Source organism: Fundulus heteroclitus, unplaced genomic scaffold (genome assembly GCF_011125445.2).
Source record: "Fundulus heteroclitus isolate FHET01 unplaced genomic scaffold, MU-UCD_Fhet_4.1 scaffold_78, whole genome shotgun sequence".
Classification (NCBI taxonomy): Eukaryota; Metazoa; Chordata; class Actinopteri; order Cyprinodontiformes; family Fundulidae; genus Fundulus; species Fundulus heteroclitus.
This window is the reverse complement of record NW_023397230.1, coordinates 807,606-830,412: the sequence shown is the minus strand read 5'-3', so window position 1 is coordinate 830,412 and position 22,807 is coordinate 807,606. Positions and strand designations below refer to the sequence as shown.

The 22,807-nt window shown below is 39.1% G+C and overlaps 1 protein-coding gene across 4 annotated transcripts in view; it reads left to right on the top strand.

Annotated features, from left to right (window-relative positions):
• LOC105932869 (1-phosphatidylinositol 4,5-bisphosphate phosphodiesterase gamma-1) overlaps positions 1-22,807 on the top strand; it is a 47,983-nt gene that overhangs the window by 2,151 nt on the left and 23,025 nt on the right. For all 4 annotated transcript variants that reach the window (XR_002428729.2, XR_001166593.3, XM_021321324.2 and 1 more), the window contains exons 2-3: positions 16,474-16,623; positions 17,585-17,678. Coding sequence is in view for 2 of the 4 variants with exons in the window: in XM_021321324.2 (XP_021176999.2) it covers positions 16,474-16,623; positions 17,585-17,678 (244 nt within the window). In the remaining 2 variants the exon portion in view is untranslated. The remainder of the gene's footprint in view (positions 1-16,473; positions 16,624-17,584; positions 17,679-22,807) is intronic.

Here is a 22,807-nt window from a genome sequence, read left to right as displayed (position 1 = left end):
AAAAAACCCGGCAGTACATCAGTGAAGCTGAATTCCACCAAAGACTGAGACGGGAGCGGGCTCTCAGGAGTTCCTGACGCCCCAGCCCCCGCGCATCAACAAGCTGCTGTGCATCGTTTAGATTTTCCTCAGGTCATGTCGACTCCAAGGTGTCAGCGATGGACGCGATGAAGCCAGAAACCAATCCCCGGTAACAGCTTCCTCCCGCTGAGCTCCCGCTGCGAGGAGGTCGTCGTTCGGTCTGAGTCCGTCTTAAATCAGACCTGCCAGAGAATGGACGTCAACCGCGAAACAGAGCAGATGGGAATGGCGTCTTGGCATGTTTGCTTCCGCGTCACCAAGCTTCTCTGCTGCTCTTGACTCGTTTTTAAAGAGCTGCTATTCTTAACCCTAATTTAAACCTGACTGAAATGCTGCGGTTATTTCACCGTTTTAGCTTTCTAATCTTGGCCAAACTGGCCCTTTTAAAACAGGCACACAGGGACAAACAAACTTTAAAACTGTTTTGTATTTCTGCACAGAAAATCCCAGTTTGTACTCCTGTTAACAATATACACTGCAAAAAACAGAACTAAAAATAAGTAAAAATGTTCTTGAAACGAGTGTATTTGTACTTTATTTGAGTAGGTAAATAAGATAATCTGCCAGTGGAATAAGATTTTTTGCACTTCAAATAGGAAGAGCTCATCTCCATCAACTTATTTCAAGTGCATTATATCTAATTATCTTATTTTAGGGGTAAAATGACTCCTTCCATTGGCAGATAATCTTATTTACCTGCTCAAATCAAGGACAAATACATTCATTTCAAGAAAATTGTACTTATTTTTAGTTCGGTTTTTGCAGTGTAGGAAACAGGTATTGATTTGCTTCCAGCAAAATACAGCTGGAGAACACTTGGAAGTCCTCTGAAGCTTCAGGAGCAACCACTGAGCTATATAATACACTGGAGTGCTGATTTTGCCGAAAAACTGAAGTCACTGGCCGCCGTCTTGCTACTCCCTACTCTCACAGAATCCCATAGGATTTGGTTGCAACAACAAGCAGTTTTCTGGCTGAGTGAAAACGTTTCACAGGTAATTCTACAGTCAGTGGATGTACTAACACTATCAACTACTAGGAAATTAGGTGCTGAAATATTTTACTTGTTATTCATATTAAATATATATATGTATATATAAGTATGTGTATATGTATATGTGTATATATATGTGTATACACATATGTAAATATATGTATATTGTTATTTATATATATATATAAATGTTATATACATATATTTAAATGAATAAAATGCAAAATATTTCAGCACATGACTTTCTCAGTACTTGATATTTTTAGAACATAACATAAAACTATATGGCATTTGACATTTTAAAAGTCTTAAGCCCCCCATGAACATGAGAAAATCCTCGTTATTCGATGCTGTAGCGCACATATTCCGTAGTTACTGGGGGGAAATAGGGAGTACCAATATGGCGGCTGGTGGCTTCAAAGCGACTCGTTCAAACAGACGGTGATTAGCACTCCAGTGTATTATATAGCTCAGTGGGAGCAACACATTGGCAGAGCTGTCCTTTTCCCCCTCCATGTGTCAGAATGTGACATTTTGCTGTGGACAGGCCGGTCCCGTCCCCCGCTCAGCGCTGTCACAGGGCAAGGACAGACAGATCACAACCCTGTGACCTCTGCTTCCTCCACTTTCAACCTCCCAGTTACTCTCCAGGCACTGCGGCGTGCTGCAGCCGCACAGATCCTCGACTAGCCTCAGGCTTCCTGACTGGATGTGGGCCGAGAGAGGAGACGCTCGCGCCGCGGTCCGTCCGCCCCGTCTAGGGCGTGGAGGCCATTGTCTGCGGCTCCGGATTTTGCGGCCTGAAGATGGATTTTTTTTTTTAGCAGTTCATGTTGGCGCTGAAAAAAGAAAAGGCTTAAAGCATTCACAACTGGCATGATAGAGTTTCCTTCTGTCTGCCATGTGTCTTTCTAACTTTATGGCAGAGCTCCGTAAAGAAAATAATCCCTCGGGTCTCAGACGAATTTGCCGGATTGTTTTCACATTAGACAGATGCAGGTAACTCAAGACGAGAGAAATGGTGAAAGCATGCACGGAAACAACAAGAAGACACAAACATTGTGTGAATATAGAGTGGATACGAAAAGTGTCCACTCTCGTTTTGCAATAGCGGCGTTTAGTTGAAGTAAAAAGTGAGGAATTCAATTGACAACTGTTACCACTTTTACTTTGTTAAAGCAACTTTTGGTTCATTTTCAGCATTCAGTTCTTGGGTTCACAGTAGCCATCAGTGAACAACAAGGCAAATTTATTTGTATAGCGCATTTCAGTACAAGAACAATGCAACGTGCTTTACATAATTGAAAAATAGCAAAATAAAAACAGAATAAAAGCAGGATGGAATAAAATGTAGAAAAATTGAAACAAAATAAAACATGGGAAAATGGAAACTAAAAGCAAATATTAAAAACAGTTGGACTACAAACTTAAACTAATGATGTTTCAGTAAAACTGGTTAACAAGAACAGTCAAAGGCAATCCTAAACGTGTTTTTAATCTTGATTTAAAAGAACTCAGGCTTTCAGCATTTTTACAGTTTTCTGAATGCTTGTTCCAGATAAGTGGACTTTAGAACTGGGGTGATGTGCTCTACCTTCTTGGTCTTAGTGAGGACGCTGGCAGCAGCGTTCTGGATCAGCTGCAGCTGTCTGATCCACTTTTTAGGCAGACCTGTGAAAACACCGTTGCAGTAATCAATTTCACTAAAGATAAACGCATAGATTAGTTTTTTCCAGATCCTGCTGAGACATTGGTCTTTTAATCCTGGAAATCAGTGGTTCCTAGCTGAAGTGACTGAAGCTGTGTGTTAACTTTTGATCTCTCCTCTACCGGTCTAAAAATGATTTCTTCTGTTTTGTTTTTATTCAATAATTGAAGAAAATTTTGGCACATCCATGCATTGATTTCTTCTAAGCATTTCCTCAGTGCTTGAACTGGTTCATAGTCACCTGGTGACATGTTGATGTAAAGCTGTGTGTCGTCTGCATAGTTATGGTACCTGATGTTGTTTTTTATGATCAGAGCTAGAGGGAGCATGTAAATATTGAAAAGGAGGGGACCTAAGATGGATCCTTTGTGTCAGTAGGTAACTTTACATCAGAGATGACAAAAATCACATCTGGGATTCCCAAAGGGTCCATCCTGGATCCCGTCCTGTTGGATTTTCTCAGTAAAGAAGATAGCAAATGTATTGCAGGCCCTGGAGTGGAGTCCTGATGCCACAGTCACAGGGGGGTTTGTTAACCTGTCGACAGTGGCAAATAAGGCTTGAGTATTATTAATGTTTTTGTTGATAATCTCAGAGAAGAAAGATTGCCTTCCATTTTTCAGTTTTAAGTTATATCTGTAAAGTCTCTCTTTCTAGATGTCTTAGGGAACCTGGAGTCTAGTCTTTCTCCACCTACGTTCAGTTTTTCAACACTCCCTTTTTTCACTTCTAACTGCTGGAGTACTTCTCCACTGAGATTTTTTCTTCCCAAAAGCAACCGTTCACTTTAATTACAGCAATGCAGTCAATGATATCTGAGACTTTAGACCAAAAGTTATCTACTAGTTCCTCTACTGAGTTACATGCTGAAGTAGAAGAGTAAGCTTGGATAAAAGTTTCCATGGTATTGTCCTTAAATATGCAGTTTCTTATTATGTCCCATTGGCTAAATGAGTCATGGGAAATGATGCTTTCAACGGTAACAGAAAAGTGATCAGATTGGGCAGCATCGACATTGACTTTGGAAATGTTTAAACCCTGTCTGATATAGTCTAAAATATGTCCCTGTTTGTGTGTCGGCTGTTTAACATTTTGAGTTAAACCAAAGTTTCTAAGTGTGTCACACAGCTCTTTTGCACCTCTGTCTTCAGGGTTGTCAACGTGAAAGTTGAAATCTCCGACAATAATTAAACAGTTGTAATCAACACATATCACAGATAGGAGGCCATTAAAGTAAAAAAAAAGTTTGATTTGGACCTAGGAGGCCTGTAAACATTCAGAAACATAGTTCGTACTGGGCTCTTTACTTAGAGAGCCAAATATTCAAGAGTAAAGTTTTCCCAGAAGCACCTTTTTACATTTTAGTGAATCACAAAACAATGTTGCCACTCCTCCACCTTTTCTTCACTGTCTGCTCTCACTAAGAAATTGTTAGTTTGGAGGAGTTGACTATTAGAATAAGAGCTTCATTAAATTCATGTAACCATGTTTCTGTTATAAACACAACAACAAAATTAGTTTCAGTAATGAAGTCATTGATTAAGAGTGATTTTCCTGTCAGAGATCTAGTTTTTAATAAAGTCAGTTTATATGACTTAGTGGTGTGCCTCTGTGGCAGGTAGCTTCCGACAATTTATGACTTTTAAGTATGATTGTTTATTCCTGTTTGTTATCCTTTTTAGCTTTCTTATTTCTGCTACATATCATCACAGATATTTCATAGTGATCTTCGACAAAAGTCCCAAGGTGATGCTGGAAACTATCACGTCTGATAAGTTTGGGCCCGGTGTGTATCACAGAGAACTCATCTGTAGGTCCTGAGCACAAGCATGTTCCTTGAGAAGTAGAGGAGGAGGATCAGGGGCTCTGCAGCCTTTGGAAGATGGTGGTTTAGTCACAGAGCTAGGGTTATCAGAATGGCTATGCGGAGAAGATTTTAACTACAGGCCAATCTTAAAAATCTCTTTCATGTTGTTTGTGAAATCCAGAAAGGGAAAAAATCTGGGCTTGGTGGAGAAAAAGCGGAGGTGGGTGCGGCCTGGACCGGTGTCTGTGGGGATGGAGGTTTTGGGTTCTCTGTGGGAGTTTAAGGGGAGTCCTCTTTTTGTCCTGTTGAGATCTTGGGTGAATCCTCCTGCAATTAGGATGTAGTCTCTTTCTGTCATCTTTCTGGTCATCTTTATCTTGGCTTGTTCGGACTGTCCTGGGCTTATCATTCGGTTTGACATTGGCTGAGCTTTGTTTTAGACAAAGCTGATGGTGCATGGTTCACAGAATAGAAAATGTTTGAAATCAGGCGTTTTGCACCTTACTTATTTAGAGAGAAACCATTGCTGCTAAACAAATGTCTCCTCTCCGAGGAGATATTACAGTTGTCTATGAAGGTTACAGTTGTTTGTCTGCATGTTTTTTTTCAGCCATTTGTTTAGCATCAGAACTTTTGAACATATCTCATCTCCACAATTAGTGGGCATATGAGGGGCGCTGAGAAACACTTTGACATTAAGGCCATCAATGAAATTTAATAGATGACTGTAATCCTGTTTCAATACTTCTGATTTTCTTATCCAGACAGCGCTGCCCAAGGCTTCACCTTGGACTATGAGTTTTTCCAGGGTCGGGCGTTCTTTCATGATCCTTGGAAGGATCTCTGGGGTGTAAAGAGGCATCTTGTGTGGATTAGCTGAAAAATAAAGCAGTCCAGATGAGGAAAAAATAAATAAATTCAACTTTCTGTAGTTTTGGCTAAGAGATAAAAAGGAGGTAAAAAGTTAAAAGGCAGGAAAATCCAAGCAAGCAGGGATAAGAGGAAAAAGTGTCCGAGCGGGCGTAAAAGGACCAAAGTAATCTTATTGTATAAAGGTGTTGAACTGTGTGATTGGTAATGAGGCCTTTGGCCCAGCTTCCTCTCTCAAACCAGTTCTGTTTTTAAGTGTAAATGCTTGCGATAAATAGGCCTGTTACGATAACAAACTTTGCTTGTCGATAAATCATCCTAAAAATTATTGTGATAAACCTCAACATTGTCATTTGGACACCGTTTTCAACTAATATGATAATGGCTTAATAACACAAGTGTATTTTCTCAACATAACGGCTCAGATAGATGAAGCGGTTGGCCGCCGTCGTTTGTCTTAAATCCAAAAAGCTCCCACACTGTTGCGGTCTGTTCGGCTTTGACAACCAATTCCATTTTCTTTTCAAAGTAGGGTTTCTCTGGCTCTCCCTCGCAAGACTCTCATGCTAAACGTTGAGCATGGGCCTCCCTGACACAAAATATAACTCATCCTACACCTAGGAAATGAGACGGGAGGGGCGAGTAGACACAGATGCACTGTAATCTTCTGTTATCCAGTTACAGAGAGAGGAGAGGGAAACACGGGGTGGGGGGGAAACAAGCATGCATGCACAACTTATCGAGCTTATTTTAAGTAATTGTGATTAAAATTTATTGTGCGATTTATTTATTTTTTTAGATATAGTGACAGCCCTGACTGATAAACCAACCCAGGTTTAAAATCAGAATGTTGAATCTATTCTGTCTCTACTTTAGCATTATGTGCCCAAAATTTGATCACCGCAGCACTTGTGATGTTTCCTTCAAGGTCATTTGGTCGGGCTTAAGGGTGCAGAGCCGGTGGTCCAAATTCAGGCAAGCTCTTTGCTTTGGCATGGTTGTGTAAGCAAAGTAGGGCTGATAACTAGCTTTTTAAACCTCTATTGTCTGTCTGAAGCTCAGCCTCGGGTTTTGCCTGCAGGGACTGACTGACATACTGAATGAACAATAATGATGATTCTGTGAATCTTTTGATAGATTCCAGATCTGAGTTAGTTTCACTCTCCCACTACAATTTCTCTCTGATTTTCCTAGTTTTGGTCAGTTTTACTGCCGTGTGCTGCAGGTAGGATATGGACTGTTCAGAGCTACTGTATCTAACACCTCATTGATCAAAAGATAAAAAAAAAAATTCTGCTTTTATTCTGAAGTTGGGGTTTTCCTAAGATTCCAGCCCAACTTCTGTTTTCTCCTCTAATTTCCTTGAAACGCTAAGGCGTAATGAGCAGGTGTAGCATCGTCAGTATTTTTCTTTTGCTTTAAACCCCTAATCAGGTTTATTTATCCACACATTCTCATGCACCATGACTTTTACACACACACACACACACACACACACACACACACACACACACACACACACACACACACACACACACACACACATGCTTTCATAACCCCAAACCGACCCTTTAAAAACAACCTCCCACCGGACGAAGCCTCCAGCAGATTCCAGGAACTCAGCGGGTCTCTCCTTCACTTTATCTCCTATGCTTCTATCTCTTTGCACCCTCCCGCTTCCATCTCTCCATTCTCTTCCCCCAGCTATAATTTCCAAATTTCCGGCCCCCACGCATTTACCTAAACACCCGGCTTATTTTCAGATCCACCAGATCCACCCCTGTCCCTCCATCGCACTGTTTTCTTTCACTTTTCTTTTTGTGTTTCAAGGCTGTAATTCATATTTATCTGTCTGACCTCCTAACTCCTCACATCTGCCAACTTTTTGTGTTTCCTTTTTTCTAGTTTGCTTTGATACTTGTTTTATCCCAACACACACACATCGGTACAGCTATCCTCAACCTAAGATTGACTTTGTTTGTCATATACAGCATAACTCTTACCTCAGCTCTGATCAGTACATCAGAAATTACACTGGGATTTAGCTTCAGCCTCCAAAAAGAACGCTGTTCCCAGCAGAGCTAGTGACTAAACCAGGAAAAAGACTATAATGAGCTACGAAAAACAAGAACAAACACACTCGGATTTGGTGTTTTACTTTGAGATGAGTGATTTGCCAAGCAGTGGAGGTATGAAATCCTGAGGTACAGGAAGTGTTGGGTTATCAGGGAGTGTCTCCCTTCCCGTCTCAGATTGAAGGCCTGAAAACAAAAGCTTTGAATCTTCTGCAGGAAGGAGAGACATTGAACACAAACGTGTTGCCAGTCCTCTGGTTCTCCAAGTGGTTTGACTCATGAAACAAGTATTTCAGAGCACAGTTAAAGTTAGACAGAGCTTTGTTCATATGAAGTTTAAGGTAAAAAAATGTTTAGAGTACAGAATAATAAAAACAATGTTCAACCAATAGCAGTGAAACAAAGTTATATACTTTATTTTGCACATTTAACCACAGTAAAATCCAGTTTTCGATCAGACATAAGTGTATTTTAGTAGCTTGAGAGTTTTGAGATGTAAAAGTGCAACACTTACTATTTCTTTGATGAGTAGCTCAAGTTTTATAGAGATTGCTGTTTTGGTGTGGTTCCATTTGTTCTTGGAAGCCAAAATGTCCAAGTTGTACATCAGAAAAGGCAACTGCAATTTCCCTGTGACTGGATTTTCGACATGGTAATTTGTAGCTTTCCCAACAACCGTGCAAAGTCCAATATGGCTACTGTGCCTATAAACGGATTTGATGGCTGCAGTGTTTATTTCCACTTCTGATTATTTAGGTCTGTTCAAATTAGTCACACATACAGTATATCATCTATTTGTAAACATGCTGTCTAGATAAAAAGATATCTAAAAAATACTTTTCCTTGCCAATTTGAAAGAAGATCATTCATGATCACACTCATGATCATGAATTATGGGTTCTTATTCAACTTTTTTTCAACGGAAATACGGACAAAGTGAGTAGACTTTTTTTTGTTTGAGAAATTCGGTCAGCCACTCCCTGTCATGGGCTAGCTAACGAAAACTTCAGTATAGCGGCTAACACACCAAGATTTCAGACCAAGTAACTCATCATTATGGCTTTGAGGAAGAGCGGGATCGTTTGTGTAGTTAGACGTCATAATTACTGGTATAATAGATAAGTTTATGTGGGTCAGGAGTATTTTAACGTAAGAGAGCTGTGGATGTGAGGTGCCTTACGATCTTCACCCCCTGCCGAAGAATGAGGAATCCCTTCGCATGCGGTTAAAAGCTTTAAATTTGAAGGAACCGCCGAAGCGACCGTATGATTGGTCTTTTCATTTTGTGGACACAAGACCTGCAGAAGACCACCTGATACTAGATAGCCCGATAACCCAGGGAACATATTAACTACCTCTGTGACCTTTGCTATGGATGTACCTGACAATAACGTGTCCAGGTGACCAGTTCCCTTCCCAAACTATACATAGACTGGGATGTTCTTTGCTCAAATGCTTTTAGTGATGGAGTTTGGCTTTTGATCTGGATGTAGACCAGTGGAGCAGATCTTTACATTTGTGAAATTCTTGAAGAGGTTCTGGGAGTTTGCTTGTTCACTGAGGTATTTTTGGGGGGGTTCTTTTGGATTATGAGGTAATGGGTTTGCTTTTGAGTGCTATCTGGTCTTATCCAATGCAAGAGTTGTGTCCACAATCATGGGAGTCGAGCATGTTCCCAGTGAATCCTAGGCTCCACTAGGGTCCCCGTCTCAGGGATTCTCTCTAAGTCTGAGACCACGGTTTTCTACTGGAAACTGGTGCATTGCTTCCTATAGGTTGGGGGTTCAGTCTATGCCTAAGAGAGAAAACATGAAGTGGCTTGGTGTCTTGTTATTGACAGAGTGCAATGGAGTGAGAAATGGTGGATAGACAGATTGGGTTACAGACTTGACATCATCGAAAATAAAGACAAACCACTGACAGGGTAATTTTAAAGAATTAGCCATGAATTGGGTTTTAAATGTAAGTCCATCACTGTGATTACTAGGTATTTTTTTAAGGCTTGGATTTTGAAGGGTCACATTTCTTGGACTTGATCTAAACTGGGGTTGCCATCTGGCAGGGATTGATGTGACCAACTGTACCACAAGCCGTTTATTTCACTGGAAATACTCTGCATTTATGAGCAGCTGGTAATTTCACTTCAACCGTATCTGCAGCTGTTTTCATGAGCTATAATTCAGTCCAGCGCTGAGACCTAACTAAGAAAGGAGAGACAGCTGCCTGTCAAGCTGCTCTGATAATCAAACATATTAACATAGAACCTCATGTCTGAGTCATCGGTGTGGTTCTCAAGCTCTGACCCTTCCTGCTCATTAAAGCTGATGCCAACCGAATGCTCGAGCAGTAATGTGTAGTTATCACAGCCGTGTTTACAGCAAGGGCCAGGATTAAAGGTTGTCGTGTGTTTCTGTAAGAGTGCCGAAGTTGTGTGTAAGACCAAAGTGTGCCTTTTGATGAACCGAGTGCCTGTTTTTCTCAATGTCCAACGCCCAAGCTCAATGGCAGGAAACTATAAAGGGAATGGGAGAAAAATGTAGCAGTATGCTTGTTTGTGCTTTTTTTTTTTTTTTTTGCTTTAGGTGGAAATCCTTTCTGATCTAAAGCTTTACTTGACACCTGAGATCAGTTTGAGAGAATATGATCTTTCTTTTTGTTCCGTGAGACACAATAAAGGTGTTGTGTGTTTGAAGCTCTAAACATGTGAAGGCAGTTTTTGCTTCCTGAGCTTCTGGAAAACGAAACACAAGTTCCGGCATGTTGTTAGACTGCTGTTTTGTGCACTTTAAACTGTACAGCAAAGTGTTTACAGTGCGACTTTTGCCAGCTACTTATTTGTTATCGGCTGGCATTAAGTTAGCCACATTAAGTAATTTTTCAACAATACTAATATAGTCCACTTAAAGCTATAGTTGGTAACACTTTTTGTTATACTGGGTAAAATTGACCTTCCATCCTGAAACTAGTCAATACATTATGTGTTCAGAAAAAAGGAGGTTAAAAGAATCAAACTTTGTGGGAGCTGCAGGCCTGTAAAAACTCTAAGAGTTTTGGTCCTGCTCTCAACCCCCTCTGTCCCTCAAGTTCCATTGAAATCACCTTATCTATTTGTTGTCCCACATGTCAATCATTCTGACACGCTCGTCTTACGCCAGTTCCTTGTTAGTTTCTGCTTGCTGGCTGCGCACGCGCACTTCTAATGTTTATGTATCCGGTTAGCTTAGCAGTTAGCCTAGGTGTTAGCAATGCGGTACCGCGCACGTGACGTCACCGTCTCAAGAGCAACGCCCCTTTTGCCGCTTAGGTAGGGCATACAGGAGAGAACGCATACAGGAGAGAACGCACGGATAACAGATATGACCGACTTTACAGCCGTTAAACTTTCCCAAGACGATGTCCCAGGCACACGGATTACTGGTCGCACTGTCGAAGAACACACCAACCTTCAGCTCAAACGATGGCTTGAGGTTCGAGGGTTTAAAAAGACTGGAAAACTGGCCGAGTTGATGAACGGTAAGCTTTGTTTTTTTTTTCCTGCGCGGCGATCATGGCGGCGTCGGCCGTTTTTTTTTTTTTTTTTGTTGTTGTTTGCAATCACCGTCCAGGAATGGGTATATGTTTAATGTTTGTCTCATTTGAAATGTTTTTGAGTAAGCTATCCTGGTAGCAGGCTATCATGTTAGCGCCTGCTACCATGATAGCCTATATGCTGTCATGGTAGCAGGCGCTACTTTATTAAGATGTCGGCCACCAAAATACTCTTACCTTGACTTGATGTCGCTGGAATTGGGTCAGGATGTTCTTCGGTCCGACAAAATGCTTGCTACATATGTACTTGAATTTGGTAACTTTTTCCGGGTTGAACTGTTGTGTAGGCCGACCGCCCGGTGTACCAAAGCACACATTTCTCCTTGGCAGTCTTGAAGAAAACATCCTTCATATGCGGCCGATCAGCGTAACTCGAGTCGCTGTTGCACGTTCCATAGCAACAATGTTTAAAAACCATGGTTAGGAGACATCTTAGACTTGGAAAAAGCAGTCGTTTACCGAGTAAAACCTAGGCTAACGCACGTCTCTTACAGCGAAACAACACTGTAAACAACGAGTTTGCCCCACTGCGTACCACGTGATGTGACGTCATCGTGACGTTGTGTTTCTAAAAATAGCTCGCGCGCGGTACCGCATTCATTGTAGCTCCGTTGCTCTCACCATATATTTTGAACATGGCTGAAAGTCGCAAGAAGCAAACCGCGTACAGGTTTATGAGAAGAAGAGGAAGGCCTCAGTTAAAAAAAAAAGAAAAAGATCAGAGTAGATTTCTGAGATTTTTTTCACGCAATCCCCCCTGGGGAGTGGAAGAGCAGGTAAGAAACAAGCGCAAACCCTGCTCGCCATAAATGTTCATGTTTTCTGAGTGCTTAGTCTAATTCGGCTCGACCGACCCACAAACAAGTAAGGACAATGAGTATTCTCAGAAGTTATCAAAGGAACCCTACACTGGTATAGTTGCATCTTGACTAGCAATGAATAATCTGCAGCCAAGACAGCCCTGCATCACCCTTCAACAATTCCCTGATCAAAGACGTGGAGGTTGGGATGCTGGATAGTAAACCAAGCAATAGCTGGAGTAGCATTTTTTTTTAAGTTAAAGCATTTTAAAAATTGCCTTTTGAAGCCATAAGACAAATATTACCAGAGCACACCTAAAAAAAAAATCAAGAATAACAAAGCCAGGGCTTACCTCCTTTCTTATAATGTCCAAATCTCTTAACGTGGTTTGCTGTTGTGTTGTGTCTCTTCCCTTTGTAGTTTACACTATTCTACTTTGCTCAGTTGCCCGTTTTATGTCTATATGTGGAGTAATAAAACCTGTATTTGTTGCCTATCACAAGACAGATGGTTATTTATTAGACTAGACAGTAAGGGAAGACAGAAGAAGTAAAAAAAAGCGGTATAAGCCTTTAGATTTTTGTAGATTGGAATAATATGTCAAATTGTATGAGAGAAATGTGTCTCGGGGTCGCTAAGAGCCAGGATTGATGGGAAAGGATCACTTTTTGTGTCAACAGCTGAAATATTGCGAAACTACCACTATGCCCCAAAAAATAGTTTGAACAATGCATGACGACATTCATCTGTGAATGATAAGTCTTTTTCTAAAAAAATGTTTAGAGATTAAACTATATATATTTCTGCTTTGTAAAACTTGGATGAAAGATCAAAGAATGATTTATTAAAATCATCAACTAAAATCTAACCACCATGTGAGGAAGACGGTCGTCTCGCTTAATCTCATGCCAGACCTCCCTGCCGTCCACACATGCAGACCATTCAGATCGAAACCTGGTCTACTCCTGCCTTTTTTGATTCAGGATTATTTACAACCTCCTGAAGGCAAACCACTCTCACCTATTGTCCACTGTAATTTCTGTTAAGAACAACTAAGTCCAAAAGGGCTGTTTTTTTTTTTAGTAGTGAAAAGATATTAAGTTGTTGCCGGTTTCATTTAGAGGTTCCCCTTGGAAAATTGTTTCCAAAGTTTTTTTTTTTTAAAAAAAGCCGTTCAGCCGGGTGTGAATGTGCTGAGTGTCTATGAGAGTGTGTTTATGTGTGTTTTCACTGGACATCTGCTATGTCAATAAGCTGGAGGTTTTCTTTGTGGGTGTGTCGACTGCTGCAAGTGTGAAAGTCGAGTCCAGAGTTTACATCACATTCTGCGGTTGCTCGCCGGACCTTAACCCTTCAGAGTCGGCTCAACTGACTGTCTATATATACACTGCCAGATTTTACCGCTTTAACAATGAACACATTATAAGGTTTTAACTGATTAATAAAACCTTTTGAGGGAAATTCCATTTTTAACTGTGATTACAATACAGGACATTTTAGTGGAAAAAGTCTGTACTCTTCCTGATATAAGATATGTTATGAAAATTACTTTAGTAGACACAGAAATCTATATTTGGCTAAAGTAAACCTAAACTGCTGATATAAAGCATTAAACCCAAGGTTTGTGTTTAAGACTACCACAATTACGGACCATCTGTCTGTGTGCCACTTCAGGATGGAAGTTATTAAAACTTACAAATGCAGAATTATACAAAAACAGAACGAGTCCATCCTTTTAGGTCACCCAGAATCATCTGGATGTCAGCGCTAGGCTGTGCTTGCCCATGTACTGTACATGTGAGACTATGTTTAAGGCAGGTTTTGTCATTAAAATGTATTTAAAATAGCAACCAAACTATGTATTTAGCCAACCTTTATTTAACCAAATTGTTTTACTAAGATCTAAAATCGTATTTACAAGAGAGACTTCTTTTCATAAAACAAAAAAGTTACGACAGAGACTAAATAAGCTAATAAACATGATCTAAAGACAAGAGCAAGATTTCTGTTTTTGTTAAAATAATTTTAAATTGTCCCAGAGGGATCCACCTGGATAGTTTCAGATACTGCTTTAGAGGGTTGTAAGTTGTTAAGGGAAAGCAAGAAATGCAAATGAGATGTCAGGTTTGGCCATATAAACAACATAACAATAATGCAGGAGAGGTAGAAAGGCCATTAAGACAAGATGCTTCCTTTTACTAAAAGATGAGCAGGATCTATTTCTGAAGAAACAACCTAACTGAATCTTCCACTTCTTTTCATGTTCAGTGTGTGACTTGAATGAAAGCTTATTGTCAGTTCCTATGCCAAGGTAGCCTACTTGTAAGTCTCAGCAACTCTATTGGTGTACCTGTCATTGTTTTTAGGGAAAGGTAGTTGAACTTTCTTTTTGTTAGCAAACAGCATGACCTTCGTCTTATCAGCACGAGTCTCGGATGAAGTAAGTCAAATACACACTGCCAAGACCTAAGCATAGCAGTAACAGTTTTTGCATAGTAGTAAAACACCATTCCATTGCCATAAAAATATATATAAGCAGTAGTAACATTTTCACCGACGCTGTTCACATTAATTGAAAACAGAGTTGGACCTGAATTAGATCCTTGTGGCACATTTTTTGTGACGTTTAAGCATTCTGATGACAGGCTGCTGTGTGGCACACATTGCCTATGATTTTACAGACAATTAGAAAACCAGGATACGTTATCTGATAAACCAACATATGAGACTCAACAGAGTCAAATGCCTTAGGCAATGAAAAGGGCAGCACAGTAGTTATTGGCATCAAAGGCTTCAATTATGTCTAACTTTTATGGTGGGTGTAACTGTACTGTGCTGTTTCCTGACACCAGACTAATGACATGACCAGATGTTGGCTCCACACACATATTCTTTAAGCTGATCATTAACCAGTTTTCCATAAACCTTGGCTAAAACACCAACTTTTGAAACGGGATGATAATTGTCTAACACAATAGGATCTCCACCTTTCAGTAAGGGGAGAACGAAAGCAAATGCTTATCTGCAACGGCATTGCTTTGCGATGAGAGATGAGAAACTGGTTCGTCTCTAATATCTGCTGCTAAACAAAAAGTAAGGAGAAAGGTTTTTCAGGTCATGTAGATTTGTAAGATTCAGTGCCATAGAAACTTCTGTAACCGTTTTAATATTGAGAAGGTATTTTTGTTGAGGGGATAATTCTTAGAGGAAGTGAGAGGCTGACTCCAACTGACTGCATCAAATAGGCATCCAGAGATAATTAAATGTCTTTTTAAACAAGCATCGCTGACTAATCTGATTCCACATTGGGGTTTATGGGTGATGAAGTTGGAAACTCTGAGCAGTCTTGACAGTTTGTCAAAAATTATTTGGGTTATTTACCCATTTTCTTTTGTGAGACATAATAATCCCATTTTGCTTTCTTTGTGGCAGTAATACACTGGTTTTGTATTTGATGGAAATACAACTTCAAAGCCGGATTTCCTTGGGTCTGCCCAAAGCTGAGTTCTCCTGTGCAAGAGGGTTGCTAATTCAATGGTTTTAGCATTTTAAAATTTGTTCTGTTTTGTGAATCAAAAAGTATTGGGTAAAAAAAACAATCATTCATTAAAAAAAATCTACAGACAGGTCATTTGATTTTTTTGAAACGCTTGCTTGAGACTTAAATTTCAAGCAAACTTGATGTCAAAGACCAAGGTGTTTGGTGGGCAATATATGAAACAATAAAATCACTCATATACAGTATTAGGGAGCTTTATTATTAGGAGCTTTACATGTAAGAAGGTGATTTCTTAATAATCTGGATTTACCAGGGAGCCAAAAAAGGTAAATCTGGATGAAAATACAGGGACTACTTTTTCTGCTCCACTTTTGGACAGGATAGTGCTAATTTTGCTAATGTTGCACAGCTAAAACAAGAATACTGTAGAAACCTGTTTATTATGGGATTTAAAGGACTTGTCCTGATCAAATATTACACCAAGGATGATGTGAATGACACAGTCCAGGGTTAGTGATTTATTAAGCAGTTTATTTTTCAGAGACGTGCAAATTTACACGCTCTGTCTTCCCAGAGTTTAAAAGCTGAATATTGGGTCATCCAGGCTGGTTATATTCACCAGCTACATTTGTTTTATTTTGCTGCAACTTAGTTATTATTTAAAAAGGTAATATAAAGGTTATTAATATTATTAAGAAAAAAAATCTCCCACTGAACATCACTAGGTCAACTTGACCAGAATAATACATTTTTTTAAACTAACTCTTTCCATTGAAGACTTCATATTTTTCATTGGCATTAACAGCATTCTCGCAGTCAAAGATGTCTGCAGATATTTTACCCTTCCAGCAGCCCACGGCTGAGATGTTTGTGTATCCGTTTCTGGTCTCCTGCTCACACAGTGACCATTTATGCAGCTCTCCAGCCGCAGATTTCTGTGTGTTTGGCACGGAAATGAACAACGTGCCAAAGTGTGATTAATGGTTAAGCATATTTGTGTTCATGCAACACTATCCTTCCTCTCTCCTCCTGCTCCTCTTCCTCCCCCAGTTGACATACGGGAGATCCGGGAGCTGCGGTTGGGGAAAGGCTCACGTGACTTCGAGCGTTACCCAGAGGAGGCTCGTAAATTGGACGCGGCCCACTGCTTCATTGTGCTGTATGGCCTCGAGTTTCGCCTGCGGACACTCAGCCTGGCAGGTCAGTGTGAATTTTAATAGGTTAGAGGCCATAAAACTTCCCTTTTTTCATTTAGTCTTTTTTTAGATTTATTTCTAAACATGCATTGGCATATATATATATATATATATATATATATATATATATATATATATATATATATATATATATATATATATATATGTATATATATATATATATATATATATTGCCAGGTGTAGTAGCCAACAGCGGGTGTTAACTTTTCCACCTTACAGTCATGTCAGAATTAAAAGTTGTTCACTTTGGGTTCATGTTATATTTCCGCAATTTTAAGGGAAATGTTGTCTTGATTTAATCTTTAAAAAAAACAATAAAAATAATTACATGCTGACTAGGAGATTATCAAATATAACAGCAACTTTATAGAGAGTGTTTGTTTTTTTCAACTTTCTGTCACTAAAGGGTTTAACACATAAGGTTTCAACTAATGATAAACTATACCAAAAATAAAACACAGGTTGACAAAATAACAAAGATTGTTAACCTCAGCAAAACTGTATTGAAAAAGCTGGAAATATAGAGGTTTTTGGGGTGTAATACGCACTATCTTGATGAAGGATTCCAGTATGGGCAACTAAATAATGAGAATTGAGATATGTTGAAGATTACCTGTGAGGCGCCATATGGCTTTATACAAGCTAGTTTATTTTCAACATCAGTGAATATCCCAATGTGCAAAAGGTGTTTAGTTATTTAGCTTGTTATTACGACGGAGTATTAGGGCCACACATGAAGAGAAAAAATATTTTTGCCATGACGAGATTAAAGTCGACATGTCGAGTTTAATCTTGTCATGGCAAAAATATTTTTTCTCTTCATGTGTGGCCCTAATACTCCGTCATATGTTATTGATACTGTTTTCTCCAGAAAAAAAAAAACAAAACACTGCTCAGCAAATGGACACTGAATTTTTCTTTCTTCTTTTTTTGTGTGATGACAGCCTACAATGAGGAGGAGGTGAACATGTGGATCACAGGTCTGAACTGGCTAATGGTGGATACCCAGAGAGCGTCGGCACCACAGCAGATAGACAGGTATTTAAACGACTCCATTCTGGAAAATGGACTGCCAATTTCTGTGAAAACTACATAGGAACATTTGCACCGTTTGTATTTAAGGCGTTGCAATTTTTTCTTCGTTTTTTACTTTAAGACCAGTAATTATTGACATTAAAGACTTCATCATTCAACGCTCTTTACTTAAAGAAAAGTCTTTGTGATACTGTAAAATTAACTACATTTCACACCACCTAACCTTTAAATCAGATTTACGTTTAAAAAGCAGCATTTGCATAAACAGATGACCTGTTTAAGACTGGATTTAGATGGTAGACAGGGGAGGATTTCTTATTGCAGATATGACTGTAAGATAGTTCTGAGTTTGTTTAATGAAATTTAAGGTGAAGAAATCAACAAACCGTGATCTGTATGATGGTTATAACTAAGACTGCAGAAAATGAAGAAAACATGTGAAATGCGATAAACACACAATCAAAAAGTGTCTTTCTGCTTTGGCTTTATCACAAACATATTTGACCCTAGATAATGAGTTATCTGTCCAGCTACTGGAAATAATAACACAATTGATAATGCAACAGCTGCTTCTGGCAGTGCTTTTCTATTTTGCTTGTTAACAATTTGACCATCTTAACACATTTTTACCTTCCAGAACGTTTTCTTCTGCCTTAAACAACCTTAAAGTGTCTCAAATATACAGCATTCCAGGCATATAGAGCCAGAATCCACGGTGCTTGAATAACTCTCTAAGATTTATTGCAGTCTAGGTGATTCTGTGCGATGTCCAAACTGCATAGTCATACTGAAATAACAATAAATTAGCAATATATTTTACAGTCCTGTTTATGAGCGCTACTCTTCTTAACAACAAAAACTTAATATAAATTACATTTACAGCACCCTCTACACTTATTGGCACCCATGGTAAAGATGGGTAAAAAGCCAGAAAAAATGTATTTCTTTAAAGGAACTCATTCCTTCGAAGACATCGTACTTTTTTGTGAGCAGGGTTCCTGCTGTGAAACATGTCCGCAGTCTGCAGCGGAGGTGTTTGTGTATCTATATCTAGCCTGGATATGTTAAAAGCCTTGAATAAATTAATATTTTATTGCAGTAGAATCTTTCTACAGGTATTGCTTTATTGAAGGCGTTTCTGTCTTCATTTATGCCATTTCAAGTCTTACCATGTTAGATTAGTTTATTCTTAGTTTATTCTTGTGTTCTGTTCTTTTGTGCTGTTGGATTTTTATTCTCTCAGTGTTAATCGTTTCCCCTTTGTTGAGACGTTTCCATCTTAGTTCAGCTTCTCAGTCTTGATTAGTCTATTTCCCTCAGCCGCCCTCCTTACCTTCTGCCTCAGCTGCTCCTCATTATTCTCTGATTATCACACCAGCTTCCAATGTCACTCGACTCACTTTCCTCAGCATTGAAGATCTCTGCTGGCCATTGTTCCCCTCTGGATCCTCTCACGAGACTGCTTGTTTTTCCCCCTCCATTACTATCCGTTTCCATGCCTGCTGCTGATCTGCCTGTGCTTCTAGTTCTGTTTTCCTTGTGCCATTCTGGAAGTTTGTGCTTGTTATTTAATAAATCATCACCGTTTTCATCCAACGTTCCTCTCTGTACTGAGATCCAACTCCTAAAACGTGTCAATTGAACACTATCACTATGCAAAGCATGCTGCGAAGAAAAGCAAAAAACTTTTCTATCCAACCGTCAAAAACACTCTTGTGGAGTTTAACTTCTACTGGGGCTTTAACTGGAACCATGAACCAGGGCCAATACAGCTAAGGCTTTGTTCACGCTACAGACACAAGTGACCCAAATCAAACTGTTTTTATCAGATTTCTTTTTATGACAGTCTAAATATTGTGAGTGCATTCTTTTTCAGACTCTTGATCTTGGGAAAAACTATTTTGAGAATCAAGAATTAGGGGTCTTTGTTGTCATTATGCAACCATAATGAAAATTCTGATGAGACACTGGCGCAAATTGTACATATAAGACACAGACACAAATCAGAGGCAATCATAGAAAACAAATGAAGAATGAATATTCATAGGGAAGACCTTCAGAAATGCGATCTCAAAAAAATAAAGTTGAGCTGTACAGCGGAAGAGAAAGACTTATCAGAAGCGGGACAATACTGTGCAATTGTTAGTAGATAATGAGGGATGTTCAGATACAAAAACAAAATGTTCAAGTTGAATGCACAAAACAACATTTTCTGAGAAGCTAAAAGCTGTGCAAATAGTTCTGGCATCTAATAAAATCTAAATGTTCAAGTCAAAAAAGACAGATGGCAGTCAATTTACAGAACAATATAAAATACTCTGCAATTGCATGAATGTAACAGACAGACACAAAAGTGTGCAAATAGCCATTAGTAAAAAATTGAAATGTTCAAATTAGAAAAAAGGTGCAATTTTCATGCATGTCCAAAAAAACAAACAAACAAACAAAAAAAAAAAAATCCCGACAAGCTAAACATGTGCAAATGAGAGACAGTGTAAATAATTCTTTATGGGATAAAGATCCTTTGGGACCAGTAGCATGTTTGTAAACCTGGCCTGGTGGTTTGTTTGATTCTCAGCAGGGGATGATTGCCTTCACAGCTTTCAGATAGAAGCTGTTTTTAAGTCTATTAGTTTTTGAATAAACATTAATCTACACATTAAAACGTTCATTGTGAACATTAATTGAGCTTTTAGTCAGCAAATACTTCATATAGGTCTGGAGCGAAACTGAGAACACACGTGTGGAAATGCTCCTCATGCCAACTGCTAAGTATAGTAGAGCATCTGTGATGCCGCAAGTCTGTTTCTCTTCCAAATTACCTTACATAATAAGTATCTGGTGGTCACTGTCAGAAAACGGAAAATGAGTAATCATTGGAGCTTTTAGCAGTTCATGGCCAAATTAACACAGATATGGGTTCTTAGGCCATCTAAGTTTCTAGACCTAAATCCATAGAAATCCTATTGGATGAGCAAAAGAAGAGACAAGATAAGAGAGGACAGAGGACGCTTGGTTTAGAGAGATTTATGCAAAGAGGAATGGTCAAAGAGCTCTCTTTGTATATTTCCACATTGTGAAAAGCTCTCAGAAGAGTCCTGAGTTACTGCCAAAGGGGGTTGTACAAAGTATTAACAGCACTGGTGCTAATAGTTGTGGTACAGATGATCTCTTATTAAAAAAATCTTTAAAGTACACTAATATTGTTTATTAAATGATTCTTCTTAAATGTTTAAGAAGAATCTGTTAGAAATCCTATAAAAGATCTATTATTTTTTTGGCTTTTTACTCATATTTGCCAGAAGGACCAAAAAACGTGGAGGTTGCTGGTATTATTGAGCTAAATAAATCTACCAGTCAAGAGCCGAAAGACTGGGCGGTTTTACAGTGCGATAAAATAACATGTTTCTGAAGTCATTAAAGCACTTATCGCTGCTCGCTGCCCTAGATGCCATTAAATAACGTCTGGCAGCAGCAGAGAGGAGGCAACCTGGACGTGGACTCAAAGGACAAGACAAATATTTATTTTGAGATAAAAATATTTATTGCCGGTGAATGTCCGAAGGGTTTTTTTTTTTTTTTGGCTTCAGGGGTGAAAGCAGGAAAACGCCACTGGGTTGTGGAGACAAACAGTTTGGTGGGAACATTGGGAGGAAATGAAAAGGCAGATATTGTCTGTGTTGCTCAAGTCGTGTAAACTGTTGTTGTTTTTTTAGGAAGGGTGCATCAGCTGATTTGGATCTTGTCCGTTGGATTATTATTCAGATTGTCAGAACCTGTCTTAAAGTTGATTTCAACTTTAGTTTGCATTTATTCACTTTATAGGCTAATTTAGCATTTTCTAAGCCTCTCTTATTTAGTTTCAAGTATCAAAGTGAATTTTATTCATACAGAATAAAATGTGAATGAGTCATCTCCCTATAGATAGAGCTGCCTGGTCTCACCCAGAGGAACATTTTTCCCCCAGCAGAACAAAAGCCGCCCTGCACTTACGAACTGAAACTGTATATTTACACGTTCAAAGCCCTAAGCAAGCCCGGAAGAACTCGCTTTCCACCAGATCTTAACTACCGCACATGCTTTTGACTCCCTGACAGACGAAGAGTGCGACGGAAATTTCCAAACTTGTCACCACATGTACTGATTTGCATGTGCGTAACTTAATGCATACACATTTTAAAGTGTCAACGTCGTAGCTTTGAGGCTAAGGATAAATACCTTGTTATACATGTATTGTTATACAGTACATGTACCAAGGTTGGATCTCTATCAACATTTTACATGATGACCTAACTAATGGCGTCACATACTTGCTGCAGATTTGTGATCTTCATGCATGAAGAGAATCTCCTGTTCCACCACATTTCACAGGTGCTCTGTTCAATGGAGGCTGTCAGAGTACAGTGCTCTCTTTGTCATGCTTAAGGAACCAGTTTGAGATGATTTGAGCTTCGTGACATGGCGCGTTATACTGCTGGAAGTAGGGACTTAAGGTACTCTGGGTGTGCCAAGAAAATATCCCTCACACCATTACACCACCAACAGCTCTGTGGGGTTTCTTGAGGCGTGTTGAGCAACGCATGACAATGCTTGGGGGCAACCAATGAGCCAGCAGAAAAGACAAAGTCACTAAATGTTTTCTTTAGCTGCTGAATGCACTCTACCATGTGACACACGGCGTCCCTCTGATTCATGCATTTTGCCTGTGTGTTATTGTGCATTCTTATAATGGCAATGACCACGTCGGTTTTATTTCTCGCTGTTTTGAGAATCAAACGTGCTCAAATTATCAAAATAAAACATTTTAATGAAAAAAATATACCATACATTTAAGCATACACTTTACATGTTGCAAGAGTTTCCGGTTTAAAAACAGACTACTTTTTTTTAGTTGCACTCATGACTAGAATAAAAACCATTTCTGTTCAGTTCACTTTCATCATTGATGACATTAACATGCTGAATACTTAGAGATTTTTTAATATATATATTTATGTATATAAAATATATATTTTATTTTGTCAGGCAGGCTGTTGTACGTTATGACTGTATTTCATACTTTCATTCAATTTTTTTAAATTTTTTTTTATATATTGCACAAATTCACAACCCATGTCATCTCAAGGCACTTT